This window comes from Clupea harengus, chromosome 21, assembly GCF_900700415.2.
Source record: "Clupea harengus chromosome 21, Ch_v2.0.2, whole genome shotgun sequence".
Lineage (NCBI taxonomy): Eukaryota > Metazoa > Chordata > Actinopteri > Clupeiformes > Clupeidae > Clupea > Clupea harengus.
The window spans coordinates 18,136,781-18,156,096 of record NC_045172.1 but is presented as its reverse complement, the minus strand read 5'-3'; the positions used below and the strand labels follow the sequence as shown (position 1 = coordinate 18,156,096).

Genomic DNA, 19,316 nt, shown 5'->3' with positions numbered 1-19,316 from the left:
TTTCACAGCACGTGTAGTTTTACCTTCCATATAAAATAACTGCTCATCTGCTAGTGCTTATATACTGAACCAGAGACCCAACATTTGTATCATTCTGAATTATTATTCAGAGCCCCGACAGGACAAATGCTCAGAGAGCATTGTATGTTCACCCATCTCAGGTGCACATTCATTTATTTTTTATTTTTTATGGGTTTTCTGTTCGCAACAGCTACTGCCCCTCTTTGACGTTCAAATGAATAGAGCGCAATTAATGGCCTGATGCTTTGTTGTTGCTGCATATGTTATCGCAAAGAAAGACAACCTGTGGGAAAACCTGTGAGATCCTCCAATCGTTGGACAGTAACACAAATGGTAGTGTAAGGTGCAGTGTCTTGTCACGTGTCTGTTTTGGTAAGTACATGTGTTCCCCATAGTGGTCAATACTATAGGATAAACTCTCGTCTCGTTGCTCGTCAACGTGCTTGTTCATCCGTTCATGAAGAAATCACGTAAGTGCAAAAGCATTCTTCATTTTAGACCTGGCATTCTATATTAGCAAAAGAACACACTGGCATTCTATATTAGCAAAAGAATACACACAAACTGAGAAATCAGAACTGATGAGACATACTGGTTAAAAAAACAAAAAAAAAATAGTTTTAGGGGGTTGGCGATGTTATTTTTGATCTTTCACTGCACTGTACTATGCTCTCTCACCCATGTGCTGACCCAATGGCTCTGATTTCTCACACTGTATGTTCATGGAAGATCAAGGCCTCACCTACAAAATGAATACAACCTCATTCACGTTCAGCAGCTTCCCAGTGATGCGTTAGGCCACTGCTAAGACATGGCCTCCACATGTTTGAGACATCTGAGGGCAACAGAGCTCCAGTGTCCACAGCAGACTGAGGACACACACACACACACACACACACACACACACACACACACACACACACACACACACACACACACACACACACACACACACACACACAAATAGACAGACAGACAGACAGACACACACACACACACACACACACACACACAAATACACAGACAGACACACACAAACACAGACAGACGTTGGGCTCACGAAACAACCGAGTGTAGCAGCAGATGGGCATTAGTGTTGTCTGCAACAAACGCAGATCTATATGGTAACCACGGCCACCAAAACGCTGCATTCTGCATCCAGAGCCAAAGCGGGAGTGTCAAGGTATTGGGATTCTTTTCAGATTCTGCACACTGTGGTAACGGTCATGGCCTTTCAAAAGTCAGTTACACTCAATATTAGAGGACAACTTCAAAAAAATAGTATTAAAGCTTCATAAAAGCTTAATATAACTATAACGATTCCTTCTTCCCACACACTGAAGAATGGGGAAAAGGCTCTGTGGAAATGACCACCAGAGGACATAAGACTGTGCTAAGCCTTAGAGAGGACTTGGGTAATCATCTGAAGTTACAAACGGATAGTGACTTCTTCATGTCATTAATAATAAAGGTATTAATGTGCACTATAATCAATTAACCCTCAGGAACACACACATTCCTTAACGCCCCAACCAGAGCCCAGCATTCAGTCAAGTAACTTACTTGAATATAATTCAATCGTCACTCCACCATCTCTTAATTATTATTCAAATAATAATTAATTAAAAAAATTGTGCGGACAGTCTGCGTACTAACATTCAACAACTGCACAGGGTGAGCAGATGTATTACATCCACAGCCAGAACACAAACCGTGTCCCTGTTTTTGGTATTTGTTTACAACTTTATCCTTTATGGAGTTCTCTGAAGCAGGGATGTTGTATATACAAGAGGTCTCTTCGGGTCCATGTTTTGTCGGTGGCGAACGGGGGGGCCAACCACTGACAGAGAATGTCCAAGGGCTGACGGTCATGTGCTGAACAGTCCTCTCACTGGGCACGCCATTCTTTAAGTGTGACCGTCACAGGTGGGGTTGCCTTCTGATTCGCTGAAGGTTTGTTAAGAACTGTCAGTCACATTTCAATGTCCTGTCATTGGTCAACTGACTAATCAGAGCTGTGTGGTACACTTATACACTTATTCCAGACAGTCTCACACAGTCTGCCACAGCACCTTTGACTTTGACCTTTGAGAGGGGGCACTGGGGTCATCACTAGGTGGTTGTTCTGATGCTTAGTGGAGTGGAGGATGAATACCATGCAGTCGAAGACCAGCTCCACCTTCAGATGCTGTGCTGGACACTATGATGCTCAGCTCCTAGTTCAGATGTGGCGAAAAAAACAAAAGGAATCTCCAAAAACTCCACATCCTTGTGTAGAATGGGTTAGAGACTTGATTTAGTGGAATGTTCAGATCCAGCAGATCATCAAAACACTCTGGGATGTGGAAGACCAGCTCCATGTTTGGATGCTGTCATATGAAATGCTAGTCAGCCTTAGGTTCAAAGGTCATGTAGGATGGGCAAAGTTAGCCTAAAGACTTGATGTCCAAAGGTTGAGCATAACCCGCCGTTTCTGTGTGGGATCTACAGGAACTATACGAAATGTAGAACTCTGGCGCTATCTTTAAGTGCTGAATGGCCTGCCAAATCCTCTCTTCTCCTCTGTCCAGTTACCAATATGACACAGACCCCTGTTCTGCCCAGAGGGAACCTCATCCTCAGCTCTTGAGTTACATCTTCATTGACTATATATAATGCAGAGACCTCTCAATGTTCAAGGTGCTGGGTGATGCCCATCAGCTGTCTTGTGTGGAGGCTAGGTGAGATGCAGATTACCAGATCCCTGTTCAGAGATGGCATGAGATGGCGTGAGGACCAACTCCCAGCTCACAGGCTGTGTGAGATGTAGAAGACGAGCTCCATGTCGAGGGCGTGCTGGGGGACACGGGAGCTTCCGCCGTGAATGGCGGGGATCAGAGCGCCATCCAGCTCGTTCATGTAGTGTTGGGGCAGTGGCCGACCGCCTGAGCCTGCCTGGTACTCAACCTAGAGCACACACACACACACACGCAGAGGAGGAGTCTCACGCAGTGATAAACACAAACAGCTACAAACAAACATACATACATACACAGGCACCCACTACCCCCAAAACACACAATTAAATCATAGGCAAAGTCACACAACCACAAGAGCCAGTATTATTACATATATTATTCTCATACACATTCACACAGCTAAAGACAGGGTACACTTAATCCTTCTCTGCTAACATTGAAAATGAGCTTTTCAAACACACACACACACACACACACACACAAACACAAATTCTCTACAGGTCCATTCACAATTAACCTTCTAAACACATAAATGCGTGGCATCCATTTAACGTGTGTTTCTAGCCTCACCATGTCGGTGTCGGTAGAGATGCGCAGGCCGATGCAGTTGATGCCGCTGGCCATGAGCACGGAGAGGTGGGGGCAGAGGGCGGCGCTGCCAGCTGTGGCCATCTCACGCTGGAACTGGTTGCAGGAGGACAATACCGCCCCTAGGGGGCAGTCTGCGTTCTTCAGCAGATAGAAGACCTGTGGGAGAAGGGGGAGGCCATTGAGTGCCACAGATGTGAGGCAGCATGATATGGTACTGACTAAAATCTACAATATTTATTTTTGACTTAACAATCCCTTTAAAATACAATTGGGGCACAAAAAACAAAAGTAACACCAGAACCTAAATAAGCCTGATGTAATTTTATTTAACTGGGTGGCTAGCTGAAGTCCTTCAATGAAAGTCAAATGTAAGATAAGTAAGATAATGTAAGCCGAATAAAAGTGCCTAAACACCAAGCACATTGACAGTAATGACCATTCTGTTCCTGTGACTCGGCCATACCTCAGTGCACACGATGGTTCGTCCATCACTCTCAAATACTGACTCCTGCTGGACCTTGACACTGGACACCCCCTCCAGAGAACGGCCATCAATGGGACTGGTGACTCTGAAGGGTGCAAACACACATTCATAAATGGCCATGCACACATGTATACAGATATATGTGTGTGTACACACACACACTAATCATCATTCAGCCATCAACCTCTGACATGCGTGTGGACATTTGTGCGCCTGCGCACACACCGACATGTAAAAATTAGTGCTGTCAGTTTAACACGTTATTAACCCATTTTAACGCCGTTCATTTTTTTATCGCGAGATTAACGCGATTTTTTATTTTTTTAGATTTACATTCTTTTTGGCCTCGCAAACTGTGTAGTAGGCTAACGTTACGGTTTGAGTGAATGGTGAGCGCGATACGGCGAAATGGATGATAAAAAGCTTCTGAATGGAAAGTTTACTTTTAAAAGTTGTGTTGTGCAAAAGAAGCGAGCTTCACTGTTGTCTGAAAATGTCAACAGGCAGCTGGCTGAAAGCAAAGAAGTAGTAGGCTTACCTTTTATTGGTAACCTAACTGTTACGGTTCAATGTTTCTGAAATAAGAGGCCTGACTGCTATGTTCCCAGCCAACTTGAAAAAAAGAAAATATTAAGCCATGGTTTAACTGCACTATAGGCTGAGTCCTTGTTTACCTGAAATGTGCACTTTATAATTTTATTTTGTACCGCCCTGTTTGGCACTATTGGTTTTCAATAAAATAAAACATTTGCATAAAGCAAGCCAATCAACTTTTCCATGTTGATAAGGGCATTAAAATAAAAATAAAATGATGGAAAAAAGGGACATTTTGAATAGATAAAAATTTGCGATTAATCGCGATTAATTTTGAGTTAACTATGACATAAATGCGATTAATCGCGATTAAATATTTGAATCGTTTGACAGCACTAGTAAAAATACAAAAGCATAAACTCAGACACCCACACTGTCATCCATCCGCAAACATACAAGCATGAATCTAAATGCACACAGCATAAATGCAAGCCCGCCCGCACGCACACACACACAGACGCACACCCCCCCACACGCACACGCACACACCCCTGCACGCACGCGCACACACACACAAACACACAAAGAGAGAGAAAAGAAATCAGTGCTTTTAGTCCTACACATCCCTAAGGCTCAGGCCTCTCCACTCAGTGTCTTAGGCACTAATTAGCTCATTATGCCGCCAGGAGCCCATTATCCTGACAGCTCGGGTGCCATTGTGTTTCTTGTGCGGATCAGGGGCTCATTCAGGGCTTTAAAAGCCTCGGCCCGGAAGCCACAGAGACTTCAGTCACACTTCAGGGCAGGCGCTGGCCACTCAGACAGCTCTTAAGAGCCGACGCGCTCACGTGGCTTTCACTAGAGGTAGTGGGCTGGGTGCTGTTCAAACAGCAGGGAGGAGTTTTGGTCGAGAACTAGAAATCCAACTACCGAAAAGACATGCTAAAATCATTACAAACGCTAAGAACAGCAATGATAAAAGGCTTGCTCATGTCTTTTGGCGATACAGTTGGTGCTTTTTCCCCCCACATTTTTTGTGGGGTGGTCTGACCCGACCCACAGAACTGCTCAGTGCATAGGCTAGGCGGCTAGCTGAAATGACAGTTTATCTGTTTATCGGTCCTTCACATGACTAGATCACACAAAAACTAAATTGAAGATGATGCCAGTATTAGTTCCCTAGAAAAACAAGCTTCAGGAATGGGCAAATAGTTGCATACTGTCTCTTTAAGGATCATTCAGATTAGGGTGCTGTTTAGCAGTAGAGGGTGACAAGGTGGTTTTTAAGTGGCATTTGCACCTATGTGAAGTAAAATGTATGTGTGGTGTTTAAGGGTGAGACGGTGTACAGCAGGTGGAGCTGAAGAGAGAGCAGTTTATAGATGTAGAGTGTGTGGAAGTACTGTGCATGTGTGTGTGAGTGCAAGCAAGTTTGTGTGTTCCCCGTGTGTGTGTGTGTGTGTGTGTGTGTGCAAGCATGAGTATGAGTATAAGGGAGTACCCTGCATTGACAGGCGGACTCCAGTCCACCCAGCGGATGGTGACGTTCTCGCGGGCTTCGGTGCTGTCCGCTCTCCCGCACGGGATCTGGAAGTCGGCCTGATCCCGCAGCGCCTGTCGCAGCGCCCCCATGCTGTCTGGAGGAATCTGCACCATAAGCCCATCTGCAGGAGGCCAACGCAGTCATGTCACACATACAGATGTCACAAACACTCCTCAGACTCCACTCACCAAGACACACACACACACCTGATATAGTGTATAATGATCAAGACATAATCTTTTTCATTACACTGATAGACACAAGAAGTACACACCTTAAAAATGTGAATATTAAACTGGAAAAAGGGTTTGTACCTTCAACAATGCTGGACTTGGCAATGAATCCTGACGATGCTTTGAGTGCCCCATTAAACACCACAAAGCTGGCCCCGGTCACTGCATTAGAGGGTACACACACACACACACACACACACACACAGAGAAAATAACGTTTCTCTTGGGCAGCTTTGCAGTTGGTGAATTCATTTTGCATCTGAAACCCCTCAACATGAAGTAAAAAAAAATAATGATGAACTGCTGGCCAGGAAACTACCTGAAGACCACCAGTGTACACAGTGCAGTCATTTCTAACTGTAAGAAACAAGAGGACTAGAAGAAAGCAATAGCCAACAGGCACGTGTTTTTTCCCTTTGGGTGGCGGCGTTTATATGACAAAACATAATTGCTTCCAGAACTAAGGTGCCAAACCTCATATTTTGGCATGTGGATTGTTCTGGAAAGGGTGGCCCTGGCGTACCTCTGCGGGTCTTTCCCTGCATGCTGTTGGCCTTGGTCTGGTAGCTGCCCTCCTCGCTCTGCACACACACCAGGTGCGAGTCGGCCTCCGTGCTGAAGCAGGCGCCCACGCTGATCACGTGCTCGTTGGAGGAGTTCACCACCTTCAGCATCTGCACACACACACACACACGGGCACAGGCACAGACACACACACACACAGTTTGAGTCGCTCCCTCACGTACACCCACCCCCACAACTATCGGTTTCGTATGCGCACACTCCTTCAGATCCTCCACAACATACACCTACAGACAGTCTGTAGATGTTTACACATACATCCATAGACACACAAGTCTTTTCATTAAATGTGCCATCACAAAACACTCAGTGAAGTCCGTGACTCAGCTGTGGCAACAGTGGCTGTTCATGCTTGTTGTCCGTTTAAATGCCCGCTGTCGCCATTCTGATAGATCCCTGAAAACCTGCGGTTTGTAAAAGATTTCACCACACCCATACCAATGGACTGCTTAACGCACCTATGTGGCCCACCGTCCTTAAACCATAATAAAAGACTCCCCCCACTTAGGGGCTACATTGCCCGAGGGGACACAGGTTCAAGTCTGGCCTGATGTCATTTCCCAATCCTCTCCCCACCTCTTCTCCGCCCCGCTTCCTGTCATAACTTTAACTGTCCTATCCAAATAAAGGCATAAAAAGCCCAAAAATAAATCTTACATTTTTATTTTATTTTTTTAAACACCATAATAAAAGCCTGTGATTGAGTGGGCATGTGTTTCAGTGGATAGGTATGACAGGCGAAGGCAGACTAAGGGTGGCTCGTGTTGGGCTCTCACCTCGTGGAACTTGGACTTGGGGATGTGGATGTAGCTGTTGCCCAGCTCCATGTGCACCCGCAGGCCCTCCACCAGCGGCAGGCTGTACTGGTAGTTCCTGAGATCCTGGGGGAGGACAGAAAAAAACACATCAACACAAACAAAGAAACAAAGAAACAAACGAGCAAACAAGCAAACAAGCAAAAAGGTTCAAGAGGACTCGAGCTGTGGCTGCTTCGTGAGAGAGGGAGAGCGTGCAGCTCACTTAACAGCAAAAAGACCAGTCCCTCATTTCATTTTCATGAGGCATGAATGCATTTTACAAAGCCCAAGTTAGAGCCACACCCCACCAGCACAGACCTGTTCCACTACGCGACTGCTCTACAGGGAATATATTCCGGGACGTAAAAGCACATTAAGTGGTTTTCTGTTACTTTCAATTAACTGGCGAACTCGGTACTTGAGGAAAAAATAGAGAACCAAGTTCGCCATTCAATAAAGGCTGCCCACTGGGAAAGACAGCTTGCCCAGCTGCAGTGATGCCATACGATTACAAAAAAAATGCACTGAAAGCCAAACTGGCATGAACCCAATGGTGGCTCTGCTTTAGTACTTTTAACTTGCTCTCCTTCCACGTCTCTCTCTCTCTCACTTCACCTCTCATTTCATCCCCCTTTCTTTTAGCAGAGACTGAAAGCATGCCAGTTCTGAGAAGTGACTCAGAGTAAGCAGAACACTTTGGCAGTACATCCCTAAAAACATATCAAGAAGGACAGGAAGTTACAAATTAAAAGAAAGGTCAATCCTCAGCAAAATTTTCCTGTAGCAGTTAGATCTGGCAAACCTCTCTTGTAAAGAGAAAATAAACAAAAAATATGTTAATGTGTCACTGAGTCATAATGTTTGTCTGTTAGACAAACAGACAGAGTTTAAACCACTTCATTAATTAGTAGCGGAATGATTTGGCAGAATTGAGCACATGGCTACTTGTGACTCAGCAGTTTTCACAGTGCTGACTCATTTTTTCGCCCGTCAGATGGAGAGGACAGATGGACAGAAAGAGAATAAGAAGAGTAAGAACAAGAGAAAGAGAAAGAGAGAAAGAGAGAGACTTACTGCCAGTAGGTTCATGATAGTGTGGCCAGTCTCCTGGAACACGGGCTGTCTGAACCGCACGCTCACCAGCGTACATGGGTATACTGTGGAAGAAGGGAGAGACAGCTCAGAACTGGCTGATTTGCACTTACACACGTCCTTACATGCATACTTATGTAACTACATAAAAATTGATATATAAAACGCATATTGAAATACACATACAGACACAGACAGACAGACAGACACACACACACACACACACCTACAGATTCCGGTTTTCCAAACTAGAAAATGGTGCTACCAACACCATCGTCAGGGAATGTAAACCTTCCGTTAACTATGACCAGGAATGCGGAGCAATACTACAAAATTACGTGTAAATGTAACACTATAGACCAGGAGTGAGGAGTAGTCTATGAGATGGATCTTTTCCTGTGGATGTATGGATGATTGAGTACTGTGTGTGGTACGTGGGTGTAGATATGAGCTGGGGGGAGGGGGGGGGGGGGGGGGGGGGGGGGGGGGCGGCTCACCATTGTGTTCCAGGCCCAGTCGCAGCAGCAGGCGCAGGGGGAAAACTTTGGCCCAGGGCACCTCCAGCTTCTGGAGCAGCACCCCGCACAGGAAGGGTTCGGAGGGCACAGCCAGGCCCTCCATGGGCTGGAAGGAGGGCGAGAAGAACAGCACGCCCCCGTGGTCTTTGGTGCCCAGGAAGCTGTCTGTGAAGGACACGTTGCCCAGGTCCTCGATAAACTTCCCTGGTAACGAGAGAGAATGTAGTTATTGAGTGTGGTAGTGAGCGAGTGTGTATGTAGTGAGTGAGTGAGTATGTAGTAAGTGAAGCTGAGATTCCAAGCCAGATGTTCCCTAACTATAAAAACATGCTGTTTATAAGATCTTGGTGCTGCGTTGTGTTTTTGTTTTAAAAGCCCAATGACAACATAGGGATTCATCTTTAATTTGTTTAAGATCCTTAAACATTCTTTGCATGAAAGGGAGAGGCGGGTAGAGGAGAAGAGAGAGAGAGAGGCGGGTGGAAGAGAAGAGCGAGAGATGGGTGGTGGAGGAGAAGAGAGGAGGGGGGGGGGGGGACACGGGTGGCGGGCGCTCCTCACCTCGCGTGGCGTCCTGATAGATGGAGCTGATGAGGTTGAACAGGTCCCGGGGCAGAGCGCTCTCCTCTGTCAGACACTCCAGCACAAACAGCAGCTCCCGCTGGCCCACGCCGAGCAGGCCATTAGAGCTCACACACCAGCAGCGCCGCTCGCCATCTAACACACACACACACACACACACACACACACACACACACACACACACACACACACACACACACACACACACACACACACACACACACACACACACACACACACACACACACACACACACACACACACACACACACACACACACACACACACACACTCATCATCAATCGAAAATAGTCACTTTATGAAAGATCAGGTTTAGCACATCCGGGTTTGTTGATGGAGTATGCTATGCAACCAGATACTGAATGAGTTTAGAGAAGTAGGAGTAGGCTAACATACACATGACCAGTTTGACGTTGACCACCAGGTTGGCGTTGATCACAAAGATCAGAGGTCGTGGTCCTCCCTCCTCCAGAAGAAGCAAAATCTGGCAGGTGGCTGGCCGCTCCTCAACCAGGAGATCTGAAAGGAGCAACACATGATTATAATCACATTGTAAAATTCACAACTGTTCGAAGATGCAAATATATTTGTTGATATCTAATGCTAACAATTTAGTGCTTAGTTATTATGAACGAGGGCGTATGGGAGGCAGAGGTCCTTGGTCGTTTGTACCTCCTCCCTCATCGTCTCCCGTGGCGATAAGTAGCGGTGGCAGCCCCTCCGGGTCGTCGGGCACCAGGCAGGGGTCACGTGACACACAGGAAGTGAGGCCGCTCAGAAGCGTGTAGTCCCAGGGGCCGGTTGGGGCGCGTCTCTCCACCGCAGGGGTCTCGCTCTCAACCTTGAGCTCCGCCTCAGCCTCCGGCTCCTTCTGAGGGGCCAGAGCGTTATTGTTGGGCTGCAGGGACACAAACAAACAAACACAAAACATCCCAGACGATGGTTATTATTGCAAACAAACAAGGGAAAAATACTACCGTATTTTCCCAACTATAAACCACAGTTTTTTTCAACTGTTTATTATGTCCCATGTTGTTTTTACCTGATAAATTAATGGGATTTGTATGTGAAAGAGGGAAAGAGACCCATTCTACCTAGCAGAGTTATTGTGCGGTTACTAACTTCCAGGCAAAGAAAATGCATTCCTATGTATAGACCGCTGCCGAGTATTAACCAAAGTACAGCAGATATTTTACGAAATTTATGTATAAACCGCGGTTAATAGTCAGGAAATGATGGTAAGGCACTCCGTCCTCATGTAAAATCTGTACACTCATCACCTGATTCTGACAGTTAAGAACTAAAAAGTGAAAGAGTCGAATGCATGTATTCTATCAATTGCAAATTCCTGTAAATTAAAAGGAAATATTATTTTACTGTCCAGTTTCTCATAAACTCTTTTCAAATCTCAAGGAATATCCAGCAGGCCAAATCAACTATGCAACTACTTATCTGGCCTGATCAAATACTTGAAAATCATTGTACTTAAGGTAAAAACCTGTGATTGCCAAGTTGACAATTAGCCAGCATTCAAATTGTTTATAGTAGTAAAAGGTAATCTCATGGGAATAAAATCATAATAAAATAATCCCATAATAAAATAATCTCATAATAAAATAATCTCAAAATAAAAAGCTAAGTGTTGGCCTAACCATGGCAGGAGGGTCTGGTGTGACGGGGCTGGACTCCTGGGAGGCCCGGCGGGGCCGGACAGAGAGCCTGGTGGTGTCGGCCACCTCGCCGTTAGGCAGGATGCCGTCGGCAAACCACACATGCTTCTGTTCCCGTGGGAAACCTGCAGGGTTACCAGGGTTACACACAGACGTACTCAAGTGAATACATATGACCACATACATCCCCTTTTGTAAACACACAAAATTAACACACCATGAAACCATATTCATCATCATATAAAAATACAAACACAGTTACGCAGAATATAAACGTGAACACGTATGCAGCTTCATATATCCACACACACACACACACACACACACACACACACACACACACACACACACATATTACAAAGCTCTAGTGCTTCTGTGTCCCTGAAAAATCCTGCCACCAACATACATGTTAACACACACTTCATAACTCAACCTCTTTCCACATACAGGTCATCACACACATCTCTGAGGGAAATCTGCTTCACACACACCATGACACAAATACACACACACAAGCCTCTGAACATTCATCACATGAGACACGCAACATAAATCACACACACACCACTGCACACCCTGGTGGTGTCAAACACACACACCACTGCAGACCCTGGTGGTGTCATAAACACACACACCACTGCAGACCCTGGTGGTGTGAACCGCACTGGGGAAAACCTGCTGTCCAGCAAGAACAGAGGACGAAAGTCCCATGTGCATGCATGGACGTATATTCACAAACAAACATGCATACACACACTAACACACACACACATACGTACACACACATCCGTACGTACACACTCACACGTACGTACGTACACACACACACACACACACACACACACACACACACACACACACACACACAGCCTTTGCTCCGTGGGGAATCTGAAGCGTAGCAGTAGCCTCAGTTCTGTCCCATGCGTTACTGCAGCAGTATCACACTACTTCTACCTCTCCGTAAGGTCATTCATCACTCCACAGCCCTGGGCTTATGACAGTCTAGCAGCTAGTACAGCTAGCTATTCATTTGGTCTGATGTCAGTCTGCATTTTGGGTCTTTGGAAAACATGACTGAGAAATGACGTCCATCACATGGATAAATGTGCCTGTTACACAAACACTGTGGATCTATTCTGTTTGTTTTCACCAAATGAAAACGAGGAGCAAAATATAGGCCACAGATATTATTAGGATTAACTCTGAAACTAAAAATAAGGGCACTTTCCTGATTTGACTGTAGTGGTAAGATGATTATCTGCTGCCACTAAAAATCACATTTTTAAAGCCCATACTGGCTCTGTATGGCATGTTTTCAGTGAGGGTTTACAAATGTGCCTATTTCCTAAATTTCCCTCGGGATTAATAAAGTATCCATCTATCTATCTATTGCACGAGCCGTCACCTTCACTCGTTACTCCCCTCAATACGCATCTGATCCTCTGCAATAAGCTACATTTCCAATTTGCCACTGATCTCCATCATGTCCTGTAAACTAGAGCTCATGAAATCGGTTTGCTTAGCCCATTTTCTCTTCAGCTAATAACACAACTTCTGTGACATGACCTGCTTCTGCTGGGTCTGTCTACAATGGACCCTGGAACACAAGTCTAACCCATTCATGATGAGGTTGAGTGGAAGGATACTGAAAGAGTGAGTTGAGAAATGAATATAAATGAGCCTCAGCCACCAGGCTGGGTTGAAAGTGCGGGGGGTTAGTGCTAACTCTCGGAGATTCGGAGGCATTTACTGGTCCATCCCAAAGCTTTCCCCACTAAAATGTCCCAATTAGTGCTCGAATTACAAAGAAAACGCAGAATAGTTGGTAGTGATAACAGAAAACGGACGAAATCCGCGGAATGTACCCTTTGAAACGGATTTGAAACTTTCAGACGGAAACATCATTTAGTGCACCAAAACCACACAAATTCCCCTGTATTTTTCCCTGTAAGGCTGTATCTGTAAAACGCAGAATAGTTGCCAACTGTTGGCCACGTAGCAAAGGTCCACATTAAACCAAATTATCAGCGATTTATATACCAGTACAACAGGAGAAGGTGCTAGTCTGTACTTCAGATTCTAGTAACGCAGGCAGATAACCCTTTTAGACTCTCCAGTGACATTCTGTGGGTGTGGGGCCGCCAGGCATGGGCAATGCCATTGGCCAATAGAAAACGACAGGTAAAGGTCACAGGTTAAAATGTTCGTACCGTCATTGCCGGGATGCTTTAGCACGGAGACGGGCACCATGACAGTGGGCGGGGGGGAGTTGAGGGTGCCAGCGGCGCGGGCCTGCTGCAGCGGGGGGATGGTGGAGCAGTACTCAGACGGCACGTTGGGGTTGGGGCTCGGCCCGGTCGGGCTCAGCATCCTCTCCAGGGCCCGAGCTGGACACACACACACACACACACCCACACACACACACACACACACACACAGAGGGGATGAACACACGCACGCACGCACACACACACACACCCACCCACCCACACACACAGGCACAAACAAACAGAACAGATGAGTTTCACACAGGGCCACTTGCGCCTCCATCTGCTGCTCCACATTTAGCTATTGACTCGTGTGGATCCCGATGTCAACAACCCTGCCTTAAATCAGCCACACAACAGAAAAACAAATACTTCACTATATTGCTATCTACTCAAATACCTTATAAGACGAAAATCTTCAAGTAGCAATAAATCTGGGTCTGTTGTTCATGTCATTTCCAATGGTGCAATACTGGAAAAAGCTCATGGAAGTCCTCCAACCAGGACACGTGTTTGTGGCACGCTCGGAAGGGAGGTGGAAAATAAGTCACCTCAAACCCTTCCTTGTGATTGGTCAGTTGCAGTGGCAGTAAATTCATGACATCACCCATGGTCCTCTTGGCAATAGAGCCAGCGTGTCAGTTCTGCCTCAGAAATAAATAACCAGCTCCTCCAACTGCAGTAGCTCCCTATTCCTGCAGACCCTGGCCCTCCATGTCCAGCAGACTGTTCTGGGGCAGTTTTGAGGGACAGGGGCCAATCAAAATGAAACCAATGAATAGGGCCACACCTTGAAAATCCAAAAGAATTGTGGGAAGATTCTATTTCAACAATTAATTTAACAAAATAAGATCATACATTTTTACGATGAATTATAAACAAGTGTTTGGAATTCAACTTGGCTTTTCCCCCAAAGGAATGTATTATACTGGATGGCTACTGCTACCACACACACACACACACTCACCCAACCAGAGTTGAGAGAATGCAGTAAATAACATCATTAGCGTGCTAGCTCCAAGTATTGCACCTCAGAGCTTATACCGTCAGGAAGACAGTGACTATTTCATAGTTTGCGACCACTTCATAGGAGGGACATTTAAAAAAAAAAGTACCTGTGTGATACAGACATAACAGAACAGAACAGAACAGAACAGAACACCTTACTGCGAGCCCTTGTCTGTTTTCACCCAAAACAACACATTCACATTTACCATGCATCTCATAGCTATGACCTGATCAAAGTCACAGCTGTCAACATCAAACCCGGAGCCAACTCATGGCGACCCCACAAAGGGGGGTCTGCTGTGTCACTGCTGGGCACAGGCATAGCAATGAGACCCAAGTCCCCCCCCGCACCTCCTCCTGCTGCTCCTGTGCCAACCAGAGTGAGCATTGCTCCCGACCATCACAGAAGTGCTGAGTAAGGCTTGCTTTGCATTACATTGATTAAGCATCGCACAACGTCATCGACCTGATTACATTGGCGGTGGCTACCAATAGCTGCATGACACAGAGACTAGGCATGCTGTCTGCACACACACAGACACTCGAACAAACAGAGCGAACATGACACAGGAGTACTTCGGTTCTTTACAAACACACACACACACACACACACACTGTAAACTTGCTCTGAACTGATTAAGGTTGCAAACGCTGTGAAAAAGGTCAAGCCTGTGACTAAGCGGAGAAATGTCTCGTGTCTCAGCAGAAGGTTAGAGAGCTCTTTTTTTCGTCCCTGCTGGGCACCCCTCACTGTTTACCAAACAGGCAAAGAAGGAGACACTAACGTAAGCAGCGCCGGGTAAACAAACCTCCTTGAGATGTCCCCGGGACACCAAGTTACGCTCCGCGCATCTCTCACCATCCCTGTAAACCGGCTACGATGGAGATGACGATAGAGCAGTCAGAAATTATGAAAAATTAATTTGCTGCGCCAACGTGTCTGCTAGCTTCAGACTGACTAACCTCTCTTTCGTCTCTCTCTCCCCTCCTCCTCCTCAGTCTCCTCCTCCTCACTCTTACCGTGAGTGTGCCTCGCTCCGTGGCCAGGGAGCTCTCACCTTTGAGCATCTACCCGCGTTCGCTGCCTCGTCCCGGGACAGACTGCCTTTGACCGGTGGCCCGCGCCGATGATCTGAGCGAGGGGGGGGAGGGAGGGGGGCGGCGACACCATGACGGAATGCTCCCTCAGAGAAGAAAGAGAGGAGGTGCGGAGAGGTAGAGGGAGGGAGGGAGGGGGGATGACTCCACAGAGTCCCCACAGAGATCCGATCTGGCTTTTGGAACTCAACAAGGATGACGACAGTCTCTGATCGCGCCACTCTGCACACACTGTTTCAGTCACACACACACACACACACACACACACAGACCACGCCTGCGAGAGTGAGCCAAGATGGATGAGCCCCGTCTGCTTGGTTGTCATTGGCTTGGAGTGGGAGGTGTGAGGGTGGTGCTGACAGGAGCACACACAAACACAGAGAGAGAGAGAGGGGGGGGGGGGGGTTTAGTGGAAGTGAGAGAAGAGATGAGAAGACCACAGGAGAGGCGCAGAGGACACAAAGTAAGGAGAGGAAAGAGGAGTAAAGAATGGATTGAAGAGAAGAACGAAGAGGGGGAGGAAGGAAGAGAGAGTGAGAAAAAGAGCCAGTAGTGGAAAGGAAAGATGCTAAGGGAGCGACAACATAAGAGGGGAAAGAAGAGAGGAGCATCTGAGCCCATCCTTATGACAGCAAGCATCACGCATACTGCACCAGGTGGGCCCCGTCCAAACACACACACACACACACACACACACACACACACACACACACACACACACACACACACACACACACACACACACACACACACACACACACACACACAGTATAGTCAAGGACACGCGCCAGTGCCCTGTCTCCACCCCACAATCTCCGTTTCTTTCGTCTCCCTCTCCAGCTCATATCAGGCCTGTCCTTGTGATTAACAGCCTGCCGCCTCATAGCCCTGCCCCTCACGCCTCTCTCCTGACCGTGCTATAAAACACACACACACACACAGAAACACACACACACAAACGCACACACACAAACTCGCGCGCACGCATACACGCAGGCACGCACGCACGCGCCTCACCCAACTCATGACTGAATCTTTATCCGTTCAATCACATTTCTCAATGTTTTGCCCCTCTTTTATTTTACTTCACCTTCATCCTCGTCTTCACCATGAGTCTTGCTCTCCCAGGGGAATCAATGCTGTCCTCGCTGCTTGCTGGCCTTTGGCAATAGCTGTCCTAATTTCAAGCCAGTGGCCAGTTGATGCATGTGGACCACAGGATTAACATACTTATACTTTTCTGTGGAGTTTATTTGCCGTTTTAGAGTGGATTGAGAGCCTCCCTTAGATTACCAGCCTCTCTCTCTCTCTCCAAATGAAAACAGTGGGGATTTGTTCCAGGCTGGGCCTCTTTCTCCTTCATGACCAACAGCCTCAGGCCAAACACACACTGCACAGATTTTTCTGGGTTTAGAACAGCTTAAAGACAACAGTCAAGGACATTGTGACACAAAATGAAAAAGTGCGTCTATAGGCTTGATGACCCACTTCCAATGAAAACTGTGATGCAACCACACAGTGGCCTCCACTGTAACAGTGCACTCAGTCAACATGCTGATCCAAAATCGGAGTGCATGGTGACCTCTGATGACCTCTGCATCTGATGACCTCTGCAGGGTCCTCTTTCTAGTAGACCTGTAGATGCTGCTTGGTGCTTACCTTTTACATGGCACGAATATCCTACAAGCTGTCGTCATAACTACCCTCCTCACTGCTCTCCTCAGCATCTTTCTCTCTTTCAAACATGGTGGATGACGATGTGGGCTGACTTCTTTCTGCCCGGTTGAGCCTGCGATAAGCTGTTTGCATCCATATGTCAACAGCTGACTTTGGGTGAGGAGTCTCTGTTGTCATCTTAGACAAGCAGATGTGCATCAGGGATGAGAGGCCAAAGTCTGACAGGCGGGATCTTTTTTTATCATATCCAGATTAAAGACAGTGTAAGGGGCGATGTAATCACTTTGTGGATGTTGGAGTAACTATCTGGATTGCTTGTCTTAATCAATCTTGTCCCCGTCAGCTTCAGCATTTAAAATGGTCTCTTTCCTGTACTTCACTATCAAACAGAAATGTCCATTGTCCACTAGCTACCATGAGCTCATCTTTGCCCTCACCAACAGTCAAATTCTCTTGATGGAAATGCAAAATGTTTCCAGTGTCAAAAAATGTTGGCTAGGAAACACTGAAAACACTGTTTACAGATGTGTTTTAGGTCAGCCATCACTTGTAGCGACTTGAATTTGACTGGAATATTTTCTACACAGTCCCTTGCCTGTGAAGCTTCCATAGTGTGACAAAGGCAAAACCATTCCGATCACATGTCTTCTCTAGTTAATCTGTTCTTTTTGCACCAGTCATTACTTTGTGTAGCTTACTTTTTGGACATGTTCATGAATAGATGGAAATCTTACAAATTACACAATTACCAGCAGATGATGAACAATAACACATTTGTCATAATGGTTATCGTACCAGTGATGCATGGGGAATATTCTAATGTTTCAGTAGGTAAATGTGTCCCAAAAATGCCAAAACAAGTTGGTACCCAAAAACGCATCTTCAAGTAATACATGCTGGCACCACTTACTGTATGTTCCCCCCCTGGACATCTGAGGCAAACCTCAGACAATTCTACAGAAGCCGACATTACCGAGACCAGGACGTGCATATCCTATGTCGTTTGGCACAGACGCAGGAGCTAATACAATTCACACAGAGTACAAATGTTGTGAGACTCAGAACCCATTTACAGATCCAGTGCATTCCATCTCTGTCTACCAAGTTACTTTTGCTGAAAGGTGCTGACAAATCAGACTATACAACTATATATAGTTATATAACTTCCCTGAAGCATCAGGGGTAATTCCAATTCATGGTTTTGCTTCTGCATTTACAAAGCCACATAGCCACCGGGTGAAAACAGGATGTTTATATTATTGGTAGACCTTCCCGTTTCAACTATTTTACAGCTCTGTAGCTCCAGTCACCACCACATCTCCACCACCTGTGATTCATTTCCTAATCTCTTGACTTCCTCAAAAAGGGGAACAAAACAATCTGAAGTTTCTTAGAACCGCAAACCTCTGCTGAGCCAAGCCAAGCGCGGCCAAGATGACAAGCATGCAAATTTATAAGCACTTCTATCACACCGTTACAGTAAGTTAGATAATGGAGCTTTCAATCAATAGCAGGTTTATTTCTCCCTACAGCTTTTAAGTAAATGATTGTATTGATCCTTTTCTGACCTTGCATGCAAACCCCACACTTTGAGCTCGACTGGAGCACACATACACATAGTGCACACACACACACAAACACACGCTCTGGCACACACACACACACACACGCTCTGGCACACACACACGCACGCTCTGGCACACACACAAGCACGCGCTCTGACACACACACACACACACACACACTAGCAGCCAAAAAACAATCCACAGACAAGCTACCTACACTCCATTATACTGCCTCCATCTACTCAGGCAGATTTATTCTATGGACACTACAGCATATCATGTGCAGCATACTGGC

General features: G+C 46.2%; 1 protein-coding gene across 1 annotated transcript; it reads right to left on the bottom strand.

Annotated features, from left to right (window-relative positions):
- Positions 1-994: 994 nt before the first annotated feature.
- zfyve16 (zinc finger, FYVE domain containing 16) lies at positions 995-15,803 on the bottom strand. The gene is made up of 15 exons (XM_031558450.2): positions 15,702-15,803; positions 13,617-13,793; positions 11,389-11,531; positions 10,409-10,634; positions 10,133-10,255; positions 9,695-9,850; positions 9,113-9,337; positions 8,598-8,680; positions 7,503-7,607; positions 6,668-6,818; positions 6,226-6,306; positions 5,870-6,032; positions 3,814-3,919; positions 3,330-3,506; positions 995-2,967 (listed from the first exon to the last, which is right to left on the bottom strand). The coding sequence occupies exons 2-15, from the start codon at positions 13,774-13,776 to the stop codon at positions 2,809-2,811; spliced, it is 2,058 nt and encodes a 685-aa protein (XP_031414310.1). The 5' UTR covers positions 13,777-13,793; positions 15,702-15,803; the 3' UTR covers positions 995-2,808.
- Positions 15,804-19,316: the final 3,513 nt, after the last annotated feature.